This window comes from Ambystoma mexicanum, chromosome 10 (genome assembly GCF_040938575.1).
Source record: "Ambystoma mexicanum isolate Mex_15411 chromosome 10, UKY_AmexF1_1, whole genome shotgun sequence".
Lineage (NCBI taxonomy): Eukaryota > Metazoa > Chordata > Amphibia > Caudata > Ambystomatidae > Ambystoma > Ambystoma mexicanum.
The window spans coordinates 686,201,491-686,225,713 of NC_090932.1; the positions used below are offsets into that span (position 1 = coordinate 686,201,491).

Here is a 24,223-nt window from a genome sequence, read left to right on the forward strand (position 1 = left end):
TTCCGAGGCACTGAGTAAGCGCGGAAAAACGGAACTGAGCAACGGACGCTGTGCGCGGCCTTTATAGGCAGGATGACGTCGACACGGCGGCTGTCGAGGGACATCGACTCGGAGGATGTCGACACGCAGTGCCCTCTAGAGAGAAAAAAATTTTCCGAGGCCAGCAGAGCTGGAAGGAGATATCTAAGATGAGGAATACGTCGGAGGACACAATCCCTTCGAATGTTGGTTTTCATTGGCTGTTGTGCTGTAGTCCCAGGCCCAGCCAGCTATGGCCTGCAACTGCAAGCAGAGCAAGAGATCATAAATCATTGTGATTTGAGATCAAAGTGGAAGTTGGAACAAACAAAGCAATTACATGTGCGTCTGCCTGCCCAATGATGTTCCGGTGCCCAATAAAAGTGCTGGTGTTGCCCACCGGCATAAAATAAGCACTGATGCCTGCTCATTGTAACCCTGATGGCCGATTCCCCATCCTGCCCTCTCCACACACGCACAAAGGCCATGTCTCTGGTCCCTTCCCACCTCACTTGCCCAATTCCTTCAGCTGCACCCCCAACCACTGTTCCATGCCATCGCTGGCCGCCATGCAAATGGAAGAGGGGCTCTGTATGGAGGTCCCTCTTCCATTTTCATGAGATCCCATTCATTCAAACAAAAAACATTGCAGGCTGGATCGGGTGGCAACAGTGAAAGGGCCCCATAGTTTAGGCACTCGAACTATAACTTGGGCACTGCGCTGTTACCACCCAATCCAGCCCACCGGATCTGGTGTTCTTGCTTTAGTAATGGGAGCTCATACATAGCTCTAGTTCTCCTCAGGGAGCCCAAATATGCATCTCAAGGGCTCTCCAACAACATCTGCTTTAATCATTCTTCACTTCAAGAGACTGGGGGAGGGGGCAAAGTCAACCCAAGGCATCACGTTAAAGAAGGTGAAATGGGTGACAGCGGTTCTCAAAACTTCAAACTGCCCTTCCACTGAAAGTCTGACTGGTAATGTCTGACTCTACAACACCCTTTCCCTAATCTGCCAATTTACAGATAGGAGAGGGGGGGGATAGATGGCATTGGGAGCCAGAGCAATGGGACTGGTCTGCAAATGGCTAGGGTAAGTGTGCAGTGCTGCCAGTTTTGCCTTGAAAGGAATTCTCTTTAGACATTAATGCATCAACAATACATCGAGCCATGCCTACGCTTCCCTTCAGCCCTGTCTTTTTATCCCACATCAGCGGCTCCCAGAGCACTTTAGTCTATCAGATATTGGGCTCTTCCATATGGATAACAATTCGAAATTTCTCCACCAAATCCATAGAAAGTAGATTGAAACTCAGGAACCGGGAACTTCTAACCGGCACCCATCAACACCAAAATTTTCCATCTGCATTTTCTGCGTTCTCAATGAGTCCTCCTTTCCTTCTTCCCCCTTTTTCTTACAGAGCCAAGAGCAGTAAGGCCACCAGTAGTGGCAGACAGGTGCTATACAAGGCCAAATGCACACAATTACAAGGAGTAGTTGCATAACACCAATCCCCGCTGATTGCTCCCCCTCATCGTGGCTGCAGCGGGCACTATGTGGAGGGATCATTTCCAGCTAAAAGATTAACCAGGACTTACTGTAGGCATTTGATGACTTATTTAGGAAGTTGTATTGGCATAGATTAAAAAGGAGTATCTCACAAAGGTTGCTAGATTTCTTTCAAAGAGTCAATTTTATCTAAACAAAAGATCTGAACCGCCTCCAACAGCTGCAGAAATCCCAGGGTAATAGGCTTTGCAGAGTGAGGTAATGGGGGCCCAGGGAAACACCCAGTTGTTCAAACTACTGGGAATCCACCTGGAAGGTGTTCGATTCAAACTGAGTGACAAAATGACTATCCAAATTGACATTAAGTTCTGCCCCTTTAAGCCGAGACAGGTAAAACACCTTTTAGAAAGAAGAAATAGAGGGGTGAAAAATAACTATTGCTGAGCAAACTTGATATCTGGGAACAGAGCTACATTAAGTACAGAGTCTGCAATTGGCACTCTGCAAATCAAATTACTAGAACTTCTTCCTACAAGTTCTGCAGCCAATGCAAGTAACATTAAATTGGGCATCACTGTCAATGACTCAGGAAAGGGTCAATCTCCCAGAACAAGTTACGTTCTTTCGACTGCATGTTCCTCCCACATATTGCTCATCTTTTGATATCTCCATATCCAGCTTTAGCCGTTTCAGAAAAGTTTCCAGCAGGGGGTGCTGCGCATCAATGCATGTCGACTCGATGTCCCTCAAGGGCCTCCATCTTGGTATCGATGTCATTGATGGTATATAGAGCGCACAGCAACCGTTGGCCTCCAATCTGTTTTTACATGTACTGGTTTAGCCTACGCCCGACAGCTACTCCCCTTGAAAGAGCGTTAACTGCAATAACGTGGAAATTCCACTGCAGGGTAGGCTTGGAGGGGTGATTAATACGTGGGAAGAACATCCAGTTGAAAGAGCATTACCAGCGGTAAGTAACTTGTTCTTACCGATCAAATGGATTGTGTCCTCGCACATATTCCTTTTCTTTTGAGACTCCCAAAGCAGTATTATGTTCTTTTGGAGGAGGGAGCCAGAATTTACAGTTTCCAATTAGAATGTAGGAGTTCCTACTGGTCTGTGTGTACAGAATATAAAAATGCCCTCCCAAAACACCTTCCTGGCCTGGGGAAGAGTTGAGACTATAATGCTTGGTGAAAGTGTGGACTGAGGACTATGTTGCAGCAGCACAAATATCCTGAATGGATACACCCCTTTAAGGCATAGGAAGTAGCCGTGCCCATGGTCGAAGGTGCTCCGAGACCCTCAGGAGGATCCTTTCCAGCTAATCTGCAGCATTCCGAGATTTCTAGGATGATCTACCTAGATAAAGTTTGTTTTTGAGATTGTCATACCATACCAAACCTAACTCCATAAGACTGTAACCAACAAAAAATTGATAGTCTTAGCTTCTACATTTCCAGAATGTAGAAATTAAGATAAGTGCAGGTCTTGGGTCAAGCCTGCATAGCCTCTCCTCTTCCTTTCCAGGATGAGGTGGTGGATAGAAAGAAGGTAGAGTTATTATTTTGAGTCAAATGAAGCGCCGACACAATTATTGTTAGAATAGTAGGTTTAACCTTAAGGACCACTATCAAAAAAATAAATAAAATAAAAATAAAAAAAAAGACTAAGGAGGCTTGCAGGACAAGGCTTGAAGTTCACTCACTGTACGGGCCGATGTAAGCCACTGAAAGGATGGTCTTTAAGGTTAACGATCTTCAAGGACAGAAGTGGAGAGGCTCGAATGGAGCACACATTAGACATTTCAGAACTAGGTTGAGACCCCAAACCGAGACTTGAAAAGGGATAGGAGGTAAAACATTCAATCCATTCAAAAACTGAATAACTAGTGGAATCTTGAAGAACAATCTCTTCAGAGGAGCACTTGAAAATGGATAGGGCTGCCAGATATCCTTTAAATGTACCAACCTGGAGCCCCAGATTGTCCAGGTGTTACAAGCATGAGAACATCGTAGGTGTACTGCACGTAAAAAAATAAAAAAGTCCACATTTGTTCCTATGACAGTGGTATAAGGATTTCATTGCTGGTCAAAAGAAAAATCGCCATTACGTCGTCTTCGAGGTCCCAGTCCTTATATCTCAACCTCTCAGAAACCATGCATGAAGGTTGAGTGTCTTGACCTCTGGATGGAGAACTGGACCCTCCTCTCACAAGAGAAGGCCCCATCTTTGTGGAAGATGTATGGGAGGGCAGATGGACATGTCCAGAAAGGCCGGGTAACATGTCCTCCTGGCCCAATCGGGGGCAATTGGCATCATGGAATTCCCAAACTTTCTCAACCTTCTGATCACGGGAGGAATGACGGGACTGGAGGAAACACGTACAGAAGTGGAAACTCCCAGTCCACTACGAACGCGTCTCCTGGAGCTCCTCTTGAGGGAAACTCCCTGGAGCAGTACAGTTTGCACTTCCGGTTGACACTGGTCGCGAACAGATCCACCTGAGGGGTTCCCCATAGGGTGAATATCTCTTGAAGGACTTCCTGAGCTAGTTACCACTTGTGGGAGACTGCTCTGCCTGCTCAGAGCATCCGCTGCCGTATTCTCTCCGGCTAGGTGAACTGCCGATAGATTCCTTTTTTAATTGCCCAGATCCAGAGCTGCATTTCTTTTCTACACAGTGGTAGTGACCCTACACCTCCCTTCTTGTTGAGGTAGTACATGGCCACTTGTCCGTCATTATCAGGACATTCTTTCCCTGTACAGAGGGCAGAAAGGCCTTCAGCACTAGTACGATTGCAGTCAGCTCCAAAATGTTGGTGTACTGTGGACTGATGGAGATTGGAGCCTTTGAGATGGTATCATGTGGGACTTCTTGAAGTTGAGGTAGAAGCCCAGTTTGTGAAGGGAGTGACAGGTGGAGTCGAGATGTTCCAGGGCCTGTTCGGGAGAACATACCCTGATCAGCAAATCATCCAGGTTGGGGTAGACGTGAACACCCCTCTCCAGCCTAACTGGCAGAACTCAAACTTATATAGTGAGAACCGCCAATGGCGAACCTCGGGTACTTTCTGTGCCTGTGATGGATTGGCACATTAAAGTACGCATCCTGAAGGTCCAAGGATACCATCCAGTCCTGAAGCTGAAGGACCTGAACGATCTGAGACAGGGTAACCAATCTTGAACTTGTCCTTCATGAGGAACTGCCAAGTCCAAGATGGGCCTCAATCCTTCGCCCTTCTTGGGAATTTGAAATTAAGGGGAGTATCAACCCTTGTCCTCTCTGCTATAGTTACCAGTTCTATAGCACTTTTCTCAGCAGGGTGTACTTTTCCTACAGAAGGAGTGGATCTGGAACTTTGAAAGAGCTGGTTCCCCGGTAAATGATCCGAGGCCTTTTTTAAAGGGAAGGCAATAACCCTGGGCAACTGTTTGGAATTACCATACATCTGAAGTAATACCCCACCATACTTTCAGAAGCTGTGAGAGTCTGCCCCCCACCAGGGTCTTATGGAGTAAGGCCTCAGAGGTTTTGTGGCAGCTGATGCAGTGGAGGAGGATAAAGCAGCTGTTGCCTGGGCAGTCTTCGCACCTCTTTCCCGTCCACCATGGGGAAATCTTCTGACCTCTGGTTCGACATTCCTCTCCCAACTGAGGAGTAATAGCGAAAGGACCTGCCCCTCCTAGCCATAACAGTGGGGCGAGATGGTTGTTGCTGTCTGAATGCAGCGCTAAGGTATTTGGCTGTTGCTTTGGAGGTCTGCAGCTTCGCCAGGCTCCCGTCATCCCTGCTGCCAAATGGCATGTTAAGAAGTCTAGACTGCAGATCTGGAGACTCTTAACGAGGCAAATCTGCGCATCACAGTGCTAGGTGCCATAGTCTTGCCGATACTGTCAGCAGAGTCAAGACTAGCCTGGAGGGATTTGCACATTGCAGCTTTCCCATCCTTGACAATGTTTAAGAAGCAATCGGGGACATTTTCAGCCACCATCGCTATGTAATCCCATAAAGTGAAAGTGTACTTAGCCACTGCACAAGTGCGTTTGGTAATTTAAGGGCCATACTCCCCACAGAGAAAACCTTACTAGCCAAAGTGTCAGAACGCTCGTCATCTCTGTCTAGTGAGGTAGTCCGGAATGCATTTTGTTTGGATGTGGAAGTGGCAGCCTGAACTATAAAATTTTCAAAAGTTGGATACTTTGACTGATAGGAAGGGTCACTGCTCGACGCTCCGTACTTGCTTGTCAGTTTATCGTTCACTGCTGGAATTAATTCTGGAGTCTCCCAATTGGTATCAACTCTTTGTAGAGATACATGGAAAGGAAGAATAGGGTCTTCCTGGGGTCCCTTATCTAAAAGATCAGTCAGGTTGTCCTGCTCAAAAAGGGGTGCAGGCCTTCTCGATCAAGATATTCTATGACCCTAGACATCAGTTGTCTGCAAGATCCAGCGGCAGGATCTGGTGGATCTAGTCTGCCCAACACTTTCTGGGGAATTGTCCAACCCACTTGCAGATTGCAGGGTTTCATGAAGGTCTTATTTTGAGACCTCTGCCTCTGGAACATTTTTTATCCCATACTGCAACCCAAAGAGACTATATTCATTCGAAGATGGCTCCAGCTGAGTTCTCTCCTGGACACTGTGGCCCAAGGGAACCCAGGTTTTATTCTTAGCCTGTGTTGTCATGTTTGTCAACATGGGCATGGCTCATCTTTCTTCCAGGGGGTTTGAGGATGCATTCTCAAATACTTTGAGCATTTTTAGTCTGAACCTCTCCCACACAGCCAGTGAGACCGATTTGGGCAGGCGATTAAGACTGCGATCTGTGGCACCCTTTCTTCAACCACCTTGAGGATGATGAGTGGTGTGAGCCACTGATGGGACCTTCTAGCTTTCTTCCGAAGAGGAGAGTCATTTCAGGACTGAGGATTTTTTTTTCGACAGGGTTGTCGAAGGGGATTTATGAGACCTACCTACAGCAAACTTCCCTCTATGCTCTTTCGCTGGCATCAATAGGCAAGACCCACAATGATGTTAAATGAGTGGATCCTAAGCACCACAGACACACCCTATGGGGGTCTGTAAGGGGCATTTACGCCCCACAGTTCTGAAATATTTTGGATCCCCAATCTGAGTTTATGATGCCGACGACATAATCTTGCACTAAATACGGAAGTTTTGACAAGAAACAGAAGCGTGCCGATATTCCGAAGCGATAGCTCTCACGGAAAAAGCCAATGATTGCTGCAAGCACTATAAACCATTGATGACGTTGACAGTGACAGTCGACTGGCACCAACATGCAGGGCCCCCTGCTGGCAAAAATGTTCCACAGCAGCTAAAGCTGGATATGGACATAACAAAAGATGAGGAATACGTGGGAGGACACAATCCATTTGAAAGAAGAAAGTAGGAAGATGCTTTTGCATCGGAGGGGGGGGAAGCATGGTGAAGACTCTTTATGAATAGATCCTCCAACCCAAATTTAGCCACAACAGCCTTCAAGAAGGGCCAATGTGGTCAAAAGCTTTAGGGCCAGTAGGAAGGAAGGAGTGCAGGATTTATGGGTAATAGCAGGTACATTTGCTACCATCCTCATGTTCTCACCAGTATTTCATGTATAAAACTTGCTTGTTCAATAACCATTTGGTCCGGTATAATTGCCTCCAGCCCGTTAGCTAATATTTTGACAGATTTTTACAGATCAGTTTTAATTACTGCTGTGGGTCAGTATGATGCACGGGCTAGGGTGGTCACAACCGAATTTGGGAATTACCGGTATTCTAGCCTCTCCCATTAATGTATCACAGATTAAATGCATTGAGACAACGCCTGCCAGTACCATGAACTCTAGCAAAAGGGATTCATTTTTCAAAAGTGTGGTCAGAACTATTTTCCCCGCAAAAGAAGAAACAGAAGCTATGGTAATTAAGCGAACATCGGGTTCACCTGAAAAACAAATCCACCCTTTATTATCGACAAGTGCGCACCACCCTCTCACTAAATATGCTCCAAGTCCCACCACCACCATTTCTTTATCCGTAGAAATAAAATTGAAGGATAGAGCCTATGGTGTAGCCTGGTTGTGTCCCTTCAAAGAAGGGACGTGCCGAGAGCAAAAATTACATCGATGAAGGAGTCTTATTAACCAGGGAATTTAAAACCCTTGAGACATTATAACCTTAAATTAAAAATGTCCTTGTCAGGCACCATTGACGGCGCGAGTAGCAGCAGCGAGGTGCAAGTGGATAAAATGTAGGTACATTCTGTGGTAAAAACGAACTAGCAATCATAAGAATAGAAAAGAAACAAAAGAGCTACATCGAGGAAAATAATGGTCTTGTAACAGGACTATAAAAATGGGGACAATCACCCAGCTTCTCTAGAACTAGAATTGTTCAAATTGCAAAAGCCTAAAACGTAGCCATTCCCAGATAGATCTACAAGGCCTTGGAAAAACTTTGAAATATAAAAAGGGTTCCTCGTAAATCTCAATGTTGACAATCCTCATTAACAGCACAGGTGGGAAAGGTTCATCAAATCATTCGAAACAGCAGGCAACGCAACATGTAGGATCTTGCAACCAGGACAAAGCATGAAAAAGGGAAAAAGCGTAAGATGCACCGCCAACACTACCAGGGGGAGGCATCAAAGCAATTTGCTAGATCAAGTATTATCCTTTAAAGAAGTGTATGTCGTCACCGACTGTTACTATACATCAAAACTAATGGGATTCCTAGGGAAATTAAAGGAGAGCCATCTCCAGTCAACACTTCAACAGAACAGCTCTACACGTCCACAAACTAGATGGGCTGCTGATTTTATGAGGAGGAAGGATAGCTCAGGGGCAACACGTTTGTCTTGGAAGGAAGACAATGCACCACAACACAGGTTCGAACCCTGATCATGCACTTAGAAAGCACTCATTATTAAGTGGGTTATAAAAACAATTATAATGATTTCAAAAATGCAATGAAATTATTATGCATTATTTGGTGCTGAATTAGAGTCATGCATGGGTCCCTCCCAATGCCATAACCTCCACTTGCATGTTCCCATAGATTGCAATTTTTCCTTTTCGTTCGTACTTTATTTTGGCAAAAAGGTCAAAAAAGTAAGTAGATACAATACATAATCAACACAAATATAGCCATAAAAATTACAATGGAATCCGCCAACAACCGTCACTGAGATTCTACAAAAAGTACAATAAAAAGCCTTGCTCAAAATCTTTCTACAGCACCACGTTATTTAAAATTATACAGAAAGCAGTGACCAACTTCAATGGTGCTACAAGAATAAAAAAATCTAAATAAATATATTAAAACATTTACTATAAATCTTATTGCACAGGCACGATTTTTCTCACCAATCTATTAATCAGGGAAGAGTAATGCATATCAAAACATAACAGAAGGCACCAACAGACATCAGGAGTCAACGCACACTAGGGGATCTTGCGAAATCTGTCTCCATGCCCCGAGTGAGACCATGGCAGCAAAACAATGTCATAGCATCCCTGGTCGTTAAATAAGAGTTTTTAGAAGACTTCTACCCTCTATAAAAGCGGCAAAACAAAATGGAGCAAGTCTTCAAAGTGCTTAGTGCAAAAGGGCCACGTTGTCATAACATTCTGGTTCCATTTGTTTTTGATAGCTGCCAGGGAAAGGATACCCATCCGAGCCTTCAAAACCGGGCTCTCATCTGTTTGGGCTGCATAATATCTAGGTAGCCCTCAAATCCCAACGACTGTTTGAGCAGCCAGAGAATTGGCTGGAGGGGATCAAGCTAGTGCAGATTTCCTCTCCTCTCATAGCGTTGATTGCCTTAGCAATGCAAGGTTTGGTTCCACTACGGATAGACTCTGGGTGAGTCCATATGTCAATAAGCCCACTCTGGGCGAAAACATCCGTTGCAGCTTATCTACATTTCAAAAGTCTGGCATTGGACCACAACCTGGTGCAATAATAGATTGGTTTAGTTTTACAGACATCAGCAATGAGCTGCAAATCAAGTTTAAGGGAAACCGATTAGGTGCATTTAAAGGTAAGCCTAGCAGATTTATTAAAAAAAATGCTTTCCACAACTGTGGGCTGGCCCTTACCCAAAATCTCCAACAACTAAAAGGGCCAGAGTATTTGGCCATCCACAAAGCTCAGCAGCATAAAGAGCAGCCTGTCTAGCTGGAGCCGTATAAGCCTCAAGGGTGACACTCAACAGGCCCCCTGAATGCTCTCTTGAATTTAAGGTTCCACTATATCTAGCCAAAACAATCTTTTGCCTTGTCTAACTGCTCGCCCCAAGTACAATTATCCCTAAGAACCAAACAGTCATAAGTTTCATAAGTTAAAACTTGCTCAATTGGGCCATCAAGGAGACCAAGTCTTATTCTGTATCCCCTTGCACCCCCTGAAGACCATAGACTTCGTTTTTGGGCATTAACGGACAAACCCATGTCATAGCAAAAGTTATCAAATCTTTCCAATTGTCGATGCAGCCCCACTATTGAGAGAAAACAAGACTGCATCATCGGCAAACATTACCTTTGGTATCTTGTCATAAGCAGTGTAGGGGCGTCTGTCACAGCTTCCAACAATAACTAATTAACCCATTAATGAATAGACAAAAAAGTGAGGGGGCCAGGATACAACCTTGGTGCAACTAATTTCTTTTCCCACTGCAGTGGATGTTGTTCCATCAAGCCCCCACTGTATCATACCACCATTTGTATGTACAGGGACTTAATGGCACAGGGTAGCTCTGAGGTACCATCCAGATGGCCCAAGACTGCCCACAATCTCACCCTCTGGACTGTGTCGACGGCCGTTCTGAGATCTGTGAAGATAGCATAAACATTTTCCTCAGAACCGTGTATTTGTCATACTAGAGGTAGCCTCAAGCATTGTCCACTGTACAGATTCCCCTTTGAAAGCCAGTCTGCAAGTGGCTCAGCATTCCATATTACACCCTCACTGATACATTCCTCAAGGTGCATCACAATGGCCTTCACAAATATTCCACCCCACAACATGAAGGAGGGACATTGGGGGGGGGGGGGGTGGGGGGGATCTTCTGACTACTTATAGACCCACCTCCCCTCCCTTCTTAAAGGCTGTGTCCAGGAAACAGGGACCCTATTCAAACGCAAGACCGCATTGAACAACCTTGTTAAGTACGGGACCCATATTGCTGGTTCATCCGCATAAAAATCAACCGAGATCACATCCGGTCCTGGAGCTTTTCCCTTCTTCTGACTCTGAAGCACCAGTCTAACTTCCTCCTCAAGTAAAATCAAGGGAGAGGACATTACCTCCTCAGGCCCTGCTGGTGTCCCCAAGGCCAATTGATCTTGTTTCTTTGTACAGACTCCTGTAATGTTCGACCCATGCAGCTTATGATATAGCCCCCTGCAAATAACTAGTCTGTGGGCTGGCCCTTCCCAAAAATCTCCCAGAACCTTGCCATGCTTACCCTCACAATTGCTTGTAATAAGGATGCCCGTTAGTTCTCTAAAAACAGACTTTTTGGTCTCAACAATTACTCCTCGCAATACGTAAAGCCATGATTCCATCGCACGCTATCTGCTTAGCTTGTCATTTACTATGCTCTTAGCATGTCGGCAATCACCGTCAAACCACAGGGTTTTGCAAATATATTGGCCCTTAGGTGCTTTCCTTGGCTTAGTTAAAAACTAAAATTATTCATAGCGACAACATGGCTGGTTGGAATATCATGCTGGTGTCGGTCAAACCAAAAAAAAACGCAGATTACGCAAAATGGAGGTCATCAAAAGATATGCCAACCGCAGGTTTATCAGGCAGATCCACCGGAGCAATTAGCACAGTCTCTTCTATCACAATTATTGGCTAATGGTCACTCCCAAGCCAAGGTTGCATTTCAAAATTAATAGAATGCCAGATCTCTAAATTGACTAAAATGTAGTCTATCAAACTGGAGCAGTTGGCTACATGAGGGGGAATTTGCTGGAGAATCTCCCTGGACCCTGCCATTGCATGCCCTCAAGATAGCTTACATCAGTAGACTTGCCACCTCCCCAGTATACAGTCACAGTCTCCAGGCATCCAATTGATCACAGAAATTGACAAAAAGTATAATTACCCCCCCCCCCAGACCTCCGGCATGGGGTCACGATTATACATGTTGATTAACAGCTTAGAGCCATCTAAACGGGTGATATGGAGTTCCCCAAAATATCCTTAGGGCCAGTATACTTGGATTTCCTTATACATTAATGTGGAGACCCAGAAGAGTAAACTCCTGTGTCTACCACCATTGCTCTAAACTGCTAGACTAGCAAACAATGCAATTCCTTGGTGATTAACAGTTGACACAGCCCAAATGTCCTGGAATCCAAAGATAGCATGTTTGCTTATGAAGTGTACGAAAGCCGGTCAAGTGGCACAGCGAGTAGAGCGCTCGCTTTGACATCCGAGCAGAGCCTGCTCGCGCAGGTTCGAATCCCGGCGGGGCCAAACTCAGCCTTTCATCCTTCCGAGGTCGATAAATGACCACCACACACTGTGGGTAATAAGCAGCGCTCCGATACCTGAGGGTTCGTAGTGCTATATAAATGCCTATTTATTATTATTATTAAACGCCTATTCAAGGCAGCTATATTCCAGGAGACTACACGCACCTCCATCCTCAGGGAAACAACCTCCCTGCAATTACTATCACAACTTGCAACATGCTTATCATTGAGGGGGAAGGGTTCTAGCTGTGGGTTGCAGGCCCCATCAAATCGATCTACCCAAACACTGAATCATCTCCATTCCCATGCATTTCATTAGAAACAATCAATGGGGAATCAGCTGTATCGAGTGTCGGTGCAATAGTTGGAGCTCTTGCTAGTATTGGTACCAACAGCAATGTTTGAGATGTGGAAAAGGACCCTCCTTGGTGTGCAGTAACTTCAAGGGCTTCAGGGGCTATAATTTGGGCTGCAATGGGAGCTGATGCTCGCAACATTGGTTTTTGAGGTACACATAGGACCCCTCTGTGAGGAACAGCATTATGGCCAGTGCCAACAAGTCCTAGAGCAGATGAAACTACAGGACTCATTTTTCAAGATGGCACCTATGCATATCGTTGGAAGGGATGAGTAAAGTACACATTTTCAGTAAGCATGCAGTTTATCCGTGAGAATTATCCGGACGCAAACTAGTAAAAATGAAGGGGCGCTTTGTTTTCAGGGTTCTCCATTTCATAATCTGCATAATGGTGTTGCTACTATGATCTACCTTTTGAGTAAGGATTTTGTGATTAATGAGTTAGGCTAATTCTAGATCGCCATAACATTTTAACTGAGTGAAAGGCAATGCAACATTCTTTGCATTTGTAGGCCATCCAGATCAAGCGTTCAAATATCAATCAGGATAGGATGGTGAGTTTAAACAAAACCTTCATTGTTCTCCACGTGGTAGAGTTTAATTATGTAGTCACTTATTTGGTTGTTCACAGCTTTCACCGTAAGTGTGTTTGTGGCATTGATGCACAGGATTTGAGACCGTCTTTTTGGAAGGTAAAGAGCACGTTCATTTTTTTCTGAGCAATAGAACATGGAGCATTCAATGTTTGTTTCTCAATTGTTTCAATGGATCAACTACTTGCTACATCAGTGTACATCACTGTCTAATCCAAAATATAAAATGACTCGGGAGAAAATGTAGTCTCTAAATTGTGGATGAGGATCAACTCCAATTATGCAGACATTAATAGTTACAAAGAAATTGAAAAGGCATTGCGCAATATACGAAGATGTTTCTGATTAATAAGATGAGGTTGAAAGAGAAAATATACATGTATAAATGTGTAACATTTAAAAGAAAAATGTAAAAAAAAAATGACCACTAAAACTTTCAGCTCCTGAAGGTCTGATATTGCCTTGAAGGCACCATAAAAGTAGCATGGTTTAACAGAAAGACGGTAGGGTATTTAAGAGCCATTTGAATTTCTACATTTTTTTAATGGCTTTCAATTTTCCATAAAGTGGTTTACGTGCAAGTACCAGTAGCATCAGTTGACTATTGTACTGATAAAGTACTTTTTATATTTTTAATGAAGATGTGCTTGGGTCTTGTGTTTTCTAGTAGGTTGCACATTCTGAAGTATGGGTAACTGTCTTTCTATGAAATGTTTAGATTTCGATACAACACATAGTACACCATGAATGCCATATGTGAAATAGTCAGTCCATTCAGGTTGCCAACATCACAAGTCCCCTCTGGTTGCTCCTCCATCTATGATCTGGTCGCTGATGTGTCCCAATGTCGGTTTAAACTCAGAAAGTAGACTGCTGCTTCCAAAATAATGAATATAATCTGCTTGCTCTTCCAAAGTACTAAACCAAACTGAAATGTTCACTGGTGCCACATTTTTGCTTATGCTTCAGTGATAAGTTTGAATTAATCTTCTCTGTAGGGTTACTTTTGCATGTCGTGCAAGATGGTAAAAGACTGTCCCTGGTAGGAGACCATGGCTTTTCCTTCTCAACTAAGGTCTTACCACAAAGGAAGAGGACTCAGGAGTCACTGCCAGGCTTAGTGATGCCAAAATTGGTGAGGCCCAGGTAGTAGGTCATACAAACTAGGCAACAGTATGTGGGGTTCCTGGGACAGATACAGTAGTTACAAGTACCATGGCAGCCTAACCCATGCCAGAGCTATCGGGATCATCAAGCAAGGGTGGCACCTCAGCTTGTTCACCACTCTGAATCAGAGGGATTGTAGGAAAAGTATACACATGCCTGACCTACTCATCTAAAATGCAGCCAACCAAAACTCAGGATGATGGTGTGGGAGACAAAGTCACATCATTTTCTGTAGTAATGAACTGCGGATGGCCCACATACCAAATATTTCCTCCAATAGTTGGGCATCTACCTCCCACTCATGGCACTGCTTTCTCCCGTGGTCTACAGTGGCATTGGTCACAGCGGACAACTGCACCGGATGCTTGAGGGTCCCAAGCTTGCACTTCTTGAGACAATGGTAGAGACTTGAGATCGCTACCCCAGTGTTCCTCCTGCTTTAAGATTTAGTAATTGCATTGCCCATCTGGATAGAGATGGCCTTCCCAGAGATCAGTGGAGAAAGGACTCCTGAATCTGGTACTTCAATACGGTCCAGCATAAACCACTTAATGTCTGTTCGCTCTGTAGCCTGCAGAAGGGAGATGAACGAAATGCAGAAGGACATGGGCCCCAGTAGCCTCTTGTTCTCTCAGCTAAGGATGCCATTCCTCTGAACTCCACTAGTCCAAGAATTTTAGGTGGAGAGTCAGATGAAACATGGACTTCTTGTTCACTTAGTGACCCTTGGTAGTGAATGGAGAACGAAAATTAGGACCTTGCTTAGGTAATGGTCTCCCAGCAATTGGAGCAACAGGAATTGGATTTTTTTTGGGACAGATGGAAATCTACATCCTTCAGTTCTGGGGTACAATATTTTTCTGAGAAAGAAGAATCTTGCTGTGCAAAGCCGCCATTTTGAATGTAACAGATACATGTTCCATTCTGAGCACGGAAGTCCATGATGGGCCTGGACCCTTGGTATCTTTTTTGGGTTAGCAATTATCTTTATTAGAAACTCTGCACCCCCGCTATGGTGGGAGATAATTCTACGGCAGTTTTCATCGACTACTGCTCCTCCTACTTCATCTGCGGCCAATGTTATTTGTACACTCCTATCCCCCAGTGACAGCATACATGGTTGCTTTCCCTCAGATTTTAAAGCATAATCATTTTCCACATTATCCAGCACCCAGCTGCCCTAGTTTATCAACTGTCAAGATGAAGTTGCTTGGAATCCTTCCTCCCACTGGGAGGCAGTGTACAGTCAAGCATTCTAGGAAGGCTGGTGTTAAACTGCCTTGCTTAGATTCTCTCAGTAAGCCCCAACAGAACTAAAAAAAGATCATCCTTTTGAGAAAGGATATGTTTAAACCTCACAGATGCCTTGCAGTACAGCTGGTGCCATTGGAAATTAAGTCGGGGCATTTTCACCTCTTGACTATATGATGATGCATGCATGCATAGAAGCCAGCACTCCAGCTGCTCTGGCTTTCTCACTAGTACGATGCAAGGGATTAACCAGACCTCTTGCCAAATAGCTGCATATCAAACAGGCAATCCAGGATCTTTGATTGCACCGAAGGCCAAACGCCAAGCAGCTCGAGCAAAGACTGGTGCCTCAGCACTCCTGCTAAAGATGGTACCTATGCAATTTAACCGACAGGACATCTGAGGCCAAGACTCCTTTCCTAGTAGAAGTCACTGCCTCTCGAATTAAGTATAATATACAGCAGGCTCATCACATAGCTCTTACCCATAACATGTCACGGCGGCTGCCGTATTAGAGTCCTTTGACGTTAAGCAACAGTGACTGGATGACCTCCCTTCCAGTCACATCCATCTTGTGGGAATCTTTCTGAAGGCAGCATGGATGTAGCCCCAGGTATTGGAAACATCACTCTCACTACTATAGTAATGACTGAATTCAGCAGAGGCTGGTTTATAAAGCACACCACTGCAGAGTCTGAAGCATTGTACTTTGTCTGGTCTACTGTCGACCGGGGACATACAGGGTAATTGAAGCTATGCGGTTGTAACTTCTAGACCATAAGCATTCAGTATTAACAGCACAGATTTGCATAATTTATTCAACTCTGCGATGAAGACATACCTTGCTGTGGGGCCTGAATGTCCAGGTGGAGATAAATCGATCACCCTAGACCAAATCCTGGAAAAACGCATCATATGGCAAGGATGGAGATGATGGGATGTAATTAAAACACTTTGGGAGTGGCAACTTTCTCCTCTGGTAGAACTTCATCCTGCTGAAACGTACAAGTCATCCTCCGAGCATATAGGCATCTGAACCATAGGATCCATCTTCTGCACCATGGTCACTTCTGCAGCTGGCAGCTGCTTCAAAGATTATGTCTGGGCGCTGGCATACCTTTGCCACTTGTTGCAGCTATGGTACCCTGACTTAGCCTTTCCTGGCCACCACACCTGCACTCAGTGGATCTCTATGGGGAAAGCTATGACTGACTGGGGTATCTTCGAGTAAGATGGACACGATCATCTGCTGAAGACTCTGGTCTTGCCTGACAATGGACTAGATGTCAGCCACCAACAATGATACGCAGCTACACTGGTTGGCGACACCAACTCCACCAGTGATAGAAACACAAGACAGGCCCTAGACTGCGACTCAGAAGACAATGGTGCAGTCCATAACTGCTGCTCTTCGCAAGCCAGCAGCATTGCAGCCCCTTTGCCAGCGAAGCAGGAAGTTATCCCTATAAGCTGCATAACAGGCTCTCCTAAAAATGGGTACCCAACAAGATAAAAATGAGTAAATACACCCAGCAAAAAAAATAAAATAAAAAATAGGACTAGACTCACAGGAACCCGCTTCCCATTTCCACCAACTAGTTTGACAGATAAGTTCAGATCATTGCTATCAATTAATTGCCACAGGAAGGAGCTCTAATATTGCCTGGTCAGAAGTGGACCTTTAAGAAAAACCACCAGTTTGAGTAACATTTTTAATCAGATAAAAATATTCCCACAAGGATAGAAATTAATTTTTTTACTCCCAAACAAATAATTTTACTCCCATCTTTAAAAAATGAAAATGGAGTAAAATATTACCACTTCAAAATCTGTCCGCGTGTTCCTGGAGCTCCCACTGCAGGACCAGTCCTCCCCAGCGTTCGTGCCTCCCGGCCACGGAGAGGAATCCCCCAGTGAGCACGGCCACCTCTCAAGCGGTGTCTCCCCACACACCTCCACCGCGGGGATCCCGGCCGCAGGGGCACTCCAGCAGCGCCGCCGTGTCGCCACCGCGGCCTGGGGGAATCCGCTCCACCAGCAGCGCCGGTCCGGCAAACCTCTGAGGCCGCTCGCACTGCCGACTCCACTCCTCACCGTGGCGCCCCTCCGTAGGGCCCTGCAGCTGCACAGGCACACGGCGGTCACCCGCCCGTACAGTCCAGGGCGCAGCCATCGGCCTCCCGCGTGGCAAGCTCCCTCCTCCCAGGCCGATCCGCCTCCGCGCCACACCGGCACACCTTCCCTCGGGTCAAATCGGAGCCTGCAGGGGCCAAGCAGGTACCGGCGCTGACTCGCCGCAACAAGTGGCGAAAAAACCTCACGAGTCCGCAGGATTTCGTGCCGGATAGCCGGGGATGCCGAGGAGCTTCACAGACCTTCGGCCATGCTGGTCGGGCCTTCAAGCGCCCCCAATCAATACATTCTTTAATGGCATGTAGAGACTAGGTTAGAAATCTAGAAGTTCGGGGGAGGATTTTTGGAGGACACCAATGTCAGGGAGAAAATGCAGGTAGGACTCAAGCCTCAACCAGTAACCAGTTTGATATGCAGGACATATTAGTCTTTTGACATTGGAACAAAAAAAAATAAAAAAATAAAAATAATGGCAGCCTCTGGCAAGGAAACGGTTTTCCAGAATAACAGATCGTCACAGATACTAGAACCAGAAATGTGTCGGGCAGATGACTGAAGTGTCACAGCTGCAGGCTTCATCATGGTGTGGAAACACTGATCAAATTGCCATTTTTTTCACATGGGAGGTTGCCTCAACAGCTAGGCTTTGAAAACATGCGACAAGTGTTGAAAGCAGGGAAGGCTTAGCAATAGCCAAAACAGACTACGATCTACCCATAAAGAGATTATACTGGTGCAGCACTTCATGAGTTAAGAGGAGATAATCTGGTCATTGTAAGGTCTAAAAACCTTCTCCTGCACATTTGAATGAAGATTAAAGGCCTTCAGATATGCATGGCGCCTCATGATTGCACCTTATGCCATGTTTCAAACGAGTGTGTCACCCATGTCCCTTTCACCAAAAGCCGTTAACTTGCCTTATGGGCAGGATTGAATGTTGATTCCTTACAGACATGGCCCAGGAAGAAAAAATAAATCATATATTGTCCTGAACAGTAATAGTGCAATCTTTCGTCAATTTGTACTTATTAGCAATGATTTTAAAGAAAGCAGGCTCAGAATAAAATATTTACCAAAGCCAAACATGCCCTATAAGGGCTCCAAAGGACCAAATTAAGAGGTCTTTAGGACTAGTCTCCAAATAAAACAAGCTCAAGCCAGGAGGGACCAAGCCTCCTATAATATGAATATTTCACACAGGGTGGGCAACCAGCTAAGAGTGTCCGAAGGGAACCATCTTTTTGGGTTTGGGCAAGCACTGAAGTCGAGGGTTTGCCTACTAACACGAATTCTGTTTGGATTCCCTTCTAACTGGCTTTGGCAAATATTTGAGGCAGCATTCACATACTTTTTCTGACTAGGGGAGACATTCAAGACACTACAACTGTAAACTGAAGGAGACAAACGTTCCCAAGAGGCTGCCAACCAACATTAAACAAGTTTCAAACTTACACGATTCATTTTCACTATAACACATGGATTTCCTTTCGGATAACCAAAAGTAGGATCCAGAATTCCAGAGCAGTCCCCAAGCATGGTTCGATTAAACTGGCATGCCTTTTTCTCACTGTGGTCATCCGTTTGATCAAAATAATATCCAGAGTTACAGAGCTCGTTTTTGGCTTGTTTTGAATCATTGTAAGCTGGGGGGGAAAAAAAATAAAAAAAAAGTTACTGAATGTGTTTGACATTACATACTTTCATTTATAGTCACATTACTATCAACATTGCGTGTTAGGATGGGGAGGAAGGGTCAATGATTGATTTAACACTGCATTTCTGCCAGGACGCTCCCAATCCACAAGAGACCAGAAGACAGCTGTGACTTCATTGATTCTTAATCCCTCACTTTGAAGCCCAGCAAGGCATTAGTACTGCAATCCTAATAACAAGTAAAAAGCCCCAGATTACACAGAACCCGAAAACACACATTTTCCTAAAAGGACCATACTCGCCTGCTATACACAAAAAGGTCCACAACCTGGAACTTGTATGTAGGGGGATGTGTGCCAGTACTGGTGAAGAACAAGTTACTTACCAAACTGGTAACATTCTTTCGATTGAATTTTCCTCCAACATATTTCACGTCTTTAACATGAATGTCCACATCTGTGTACTTCGGAAACTTTTTCGGCAGAGGGCGTCCTGCGTCAATGGCATCGGGTCGATGTCCCTCGAAGGCCTCCGTCGAGGGCGACATTACCGGATGTCATAAATAGGATGCACGGCACCCGTAGACTCAGTTTATGTTTTTTCCTCCATAACGTGTGACCCACACATCCAATGCCTGCTTGACTGCACATAGCCTTGCAGTAACGTAAGCTGCAATCGCATAGAAAATTATTCAGAAGGGCAGGCTGAGAGGGCGATGTAGAAGACGTTGGAGGAACATCCTACCCGAAAGAAAGTTACCAGTTTGGTAAGTAACTTATTTTTTGAATGGATTGTGTCCTCCAATTTATTCCACTTCTTTGACAGACTCCCAAAGCAGTACCAGTAAATGGAAGATGGAAAAGAATTTAGAGTACCCAATCAGATGGGCTGTGGAAGTAGCCACACCCCTAGTGGAAGGACCTCGCAACACTTCCGGAGAGTCCTTGCCCGCCAAAATGTAACATTCAGAAATGGTGAGGATAATCCACCTGGACAAAGTCGGTTGTCACAGCCTGGCCCAATCGGTGTCAAGCATATCCCACAAAAGAGTTAATCGTCCACTCTGACCCTGACATCCTAGAAATATAAAAGCTCAGAGCTTTCCTGTGGTACAATCTATGGAGCCACTCCTCTTCCTCACCAGGATGAGGAGGAGGCTAGAAAGAACGAAGAACCACTTTCTGGCTCGAATGAAATTCAGACACTACCTTAGGGTAGAAAGTAAGGACGTACCCTCAGTACAACCCTGTCCTTGTGGAACACAGTAAAGGGCGGCTTAGATGAAAGTGCCTGCAATTCACTCACTGTGCGAGCAGAAGTAACCGCAACCAAGAACACGTCTTGAAGGATAATAATCTCAAAGGACAAGAGTGCAAAGGTTCAAATGGAGCACCCATGAGAAACTTAAAAACCAAATTCAAATACCAAACCGGCACCTGGAAAGGGGACAGCGGGAAAACATTAGTCAGTCCTTTAAGAAATTGAGAAAGGAATCTTAAAGTAAGAGCATTCTTCAGATGAGCGCTTAAATATATACAGCGCCGCCAGGTAACCTTTAATGGTACCCACATGAAGGCCCCTGTGGGCCAAAGAAAGCAAGAAAGACAAAACCATAGGAATGGAATACTGAAAAAGGATCAACATTTTGTCCTCTGCACCAGTCACGAAACTTGCGCCAACGGTACAGGGATTTTGTTGCTGGCCTTCTGGCTGAAAGCAACACCTCCATCACATCATCTGGGAGGTCCCAATGCTTGTACCTCAACCTTTCAGGTACCAAGCATGACGGTTGAGAGTCCTGACCTCTGGTTGGAGAACCTGCCACTGCCACCCCCCCCCCTCTCGCGAGAGCAGATCCTCTCAGGGACGGCGTGGAGGGCAGATGGACATTTCAAGAAGGTCCGGGTACCACACTCTCCTGGCCCAAACCGGAGCAATGAGGATCATGCGGGATCCGAACCTCTAACCTCCACAACATTTGAGGAATGACGGGGACTGGAGGAAACCCGTACAGCAGTGGGAATGACCATTCCACTACGAATGTCTCCCCTAAGGCTCCTCTCGGAGGAAATTCCCTTGAGCAGAATCTCTCACTTCTGGTTGGCACTGGTGGCGAAGAGATCCACTTGTGGCGTTCAGCAAATGGCCAAGATCTCCAAATGCACTTCCTGAGCCAACTCCCACTCGTGGGAGATCATGCTCTGTCTCCTCAGAGCATCTGCCGCCACATTTTCGTCTCTGGCCAGATGAACTGCCAAGAGCGAAATGCCTTGCTTGATTGCCCAGAACCAGAGCTGCATTGCCTCTCTGCACAACGGGAGTGACCGTACCCGTACCCCCCCCCCCCCCCCCCCAACTGTTTTTTTGTTGCAGTAATGCATGTCCACTGTGTTGTCCGTCATGATCGGGACACTCTTCCCCACAGAGATTGCGGACAAGCCTTCAGGGCTAGCATGATGGCCCTCAGCTCAACAGGTTGATGTGGAGTTTGGACTCCGACGGAGACCAAGACCGCTGGCAGTCAAGTAGTCAGCATGAGCACCCCATCCTGTGAGGGAAGCATCCGTCTCTACAGTCACTTCTGGCCAGTGTTGCCAAAACGGCTCCCCCTTAAATCAGATTCCCTTTGTGGGCCCACCACAGAAGATCCTGGGAAACCGAAAGTGGAATCTGAACGTGACCCGACATCTTGCCCGAGAACTGACCACTGCATCCTGAGGACCCACTACAGGGACCTCATTCTCAGCCTGGCCTCTGGCACCAGAAAAATGCAGGATGCCATGAGTCTGAGCAACCTTAAGAATTCGAAAGCCGGGAGACTCTGGGCATGTTGAAACTAGTCCAACATCTACAAAATAAAATGAGCCCTTACCTTGGGAGGCGAGCACTTCCCAAAGGACATGTCCAACACAGCTCTGATGTACTGCAGCTGTTGGGAAGGTGTCCGATGCGACTTCCTGAAATTGAGGGTAAAGCCCAGCTTGTGGAGGGAGCGGCAGGTGAGACCGAGATGATCCAACGGTTGTTCGGGAGAACACACACGGATCAGCCAGTTGTCCAGGTAGGGGTAGAACTGAATTCCCCCCGCCCTCTCGCCTGGAGGTACGCTGCCACCACCATCATCATCAGCTTGGTGAAGCCCTTTGGGTCGGAGGTTAATCCGAATGGCAGGACCCGAAACTGAAAGTGCGAGTCGCCATCCGCAAACCTCAGGTACTTCCAGTGCTTTGGATTAATCGGCACATGAATGTAAGCATCCTGAAGTTCGAGACACTAACCAATCCTGAAGATGAAGGGCCTGGATGACTTGCGAAAGAGTAACCATCTTGAACTTGTCCTTCCTGAGAGAGAAGCTTGCTCAACAAATGCAAGTCCAGGATGGGTCGCAATCCCCAGTCTTTCTTTGGAATCAAAAAATCTGGGGAATACCATCCATTGTTCCTCTCTGCTACAGGCACTAGTTTTATAGCGCCTTTCTCTAGCACAGTCAATATTTCCTGCACAAGGAGCGGATCCGGAAGCTTCAAAGAGATTACCAGTGGATTGTCGTGAGGCTGCTTTAGAAAGGGAACACAGTAGCCGCGGGCAATTATATCCAGAACCCACACAGCGAAGTAATGGCTCGCCATTCTTCGAGCTGCTCAGACAGTCTGCCCCCAACCACCGAACCATGGGACATGGCCTCATGACTGAGCGGCTGCGGCAGTGCCTGAAAGCAAAGAGGCAGCTGCCTGAGCCACTCTGGCACCTCTATTTCCCCCCAACCACCACGGGTACTTTTTCGCTGACCCCTTTGACTAGCGGCTACTCTCGTTTTACCAAAGGAGGAGTAGTAACAAAAGAACCTCCCCTCCACTGTTATCCCATAGGACAAAAAGGCGGAGGTTGACGCACAGCTGCGCTTAAAGATTTAGCCACAGCTTTTGAGGTCTGCAACCTCTCAAGGCTCTCGTCAGCCTTGCTGCCAAACAAATGCACGCCATCAAAGGCCATGTTCAAAAGACAGGCTTGCACTTTCGGAGAAAAACCAGACTTCCGCAACCATGCAAATCTGCATATAACGGTGCTCGCAGCCATGGACTGGCTAACACTGCCGCGCGTGTCCAAACCCGACTTTCTTCCCCCTCAGGAATATGCTCAGCCGCAAGAGAAACAGTTCCACAGAGTGTGTGAAAATCTTGCCACGGCACAAGTGGAGTTTGCGGATTTAAGCATCATACTCCCTGCAGAAAACACCTTGCGTGCCGAAGCGTTTAAGCGTTTGTCGTCCCCATCAGGAGGGATGATGGGGTACACCGCCTGCCTCGAGGTGGCCGTAGCCGCCTGAACCACCAAACTCAGGAGTGGGGCGAGATAAAAAGGTAGCTGGGGTCGCTACCGGAAGGGCAGTATTGTTTGGTCAACGATTTGTTAAACGCCAGAAGAGATTTCGGTGACTGCCAAGCAGCCGCCACCCTTTTCCGTAATGTCATATGAAAAGGTAACACTGGGTCAGAGGACGGACCTTGATCTAATGGATATTTTGGATCATCTTGTACAAAAGCTTCTGAGGAATGGACCAGCACAGATACTCTGTGACCCTAACCATGAACCTCCTGTAGGTCGACTCTGCATGAGCCCCTGGCTCAGGCCTGCCAAATTCCACTTCCGGAGAAGTGTCCAGACCACTGGCATCATGAAGTGTTTACCTCAACTCCTCCAAATGACTGTCTCCAGAAAAGACAGGAGCCACATCAAACAGGGTCCTTATCAAAGTCGGACCTTCCCTCCTCATATAGGTCATCCAGAGGAAGGTAAAAACCCTGCCTCAGGACAGAAGAGGATTTAGAGTCCACCACCGGCCTCACAGACTTAGAAGTAGCCTTCACTGGAGCCTCCACAGTATCAGGGATCTCCAATGGTAAATTTCATGCAAAAAGCCCCGAAGGCATTGAGGGCGCCGAAGGCATTGAGGGCGCCGAAGGCATTGAGGGCGCCGAAGGCATTGAGGGCGCCGAAGGCTTCGAGAGCACCGGCGGCTTCAGCATCGATAAAGGCACCGAGG

General features: G+C 46.1%; 1 protein-coding gene across 1 annotated transcript in view; it reads right to left on the minus strand.

The window, feature by feature from the left end:
• Positions 1-24,223, minus strand: part of ATP1B3 (ATPase Na+/K+ transporting subunit beta 3) — a 434,039-nt gene that overhangs the window by 150,162 nt on the left and 259,654 nt on the right. The window contains exon 4 of the mRNA XM_069618280.1: positions 18,979-19,169. Within this exon, the coding sequence (XP_069474381.1) occupies positions 18,979-19,169 (191 nt within the window). The remainder of the gene's footprint in view (positions 1-18,978; positions 19,170-24,223) is intronic.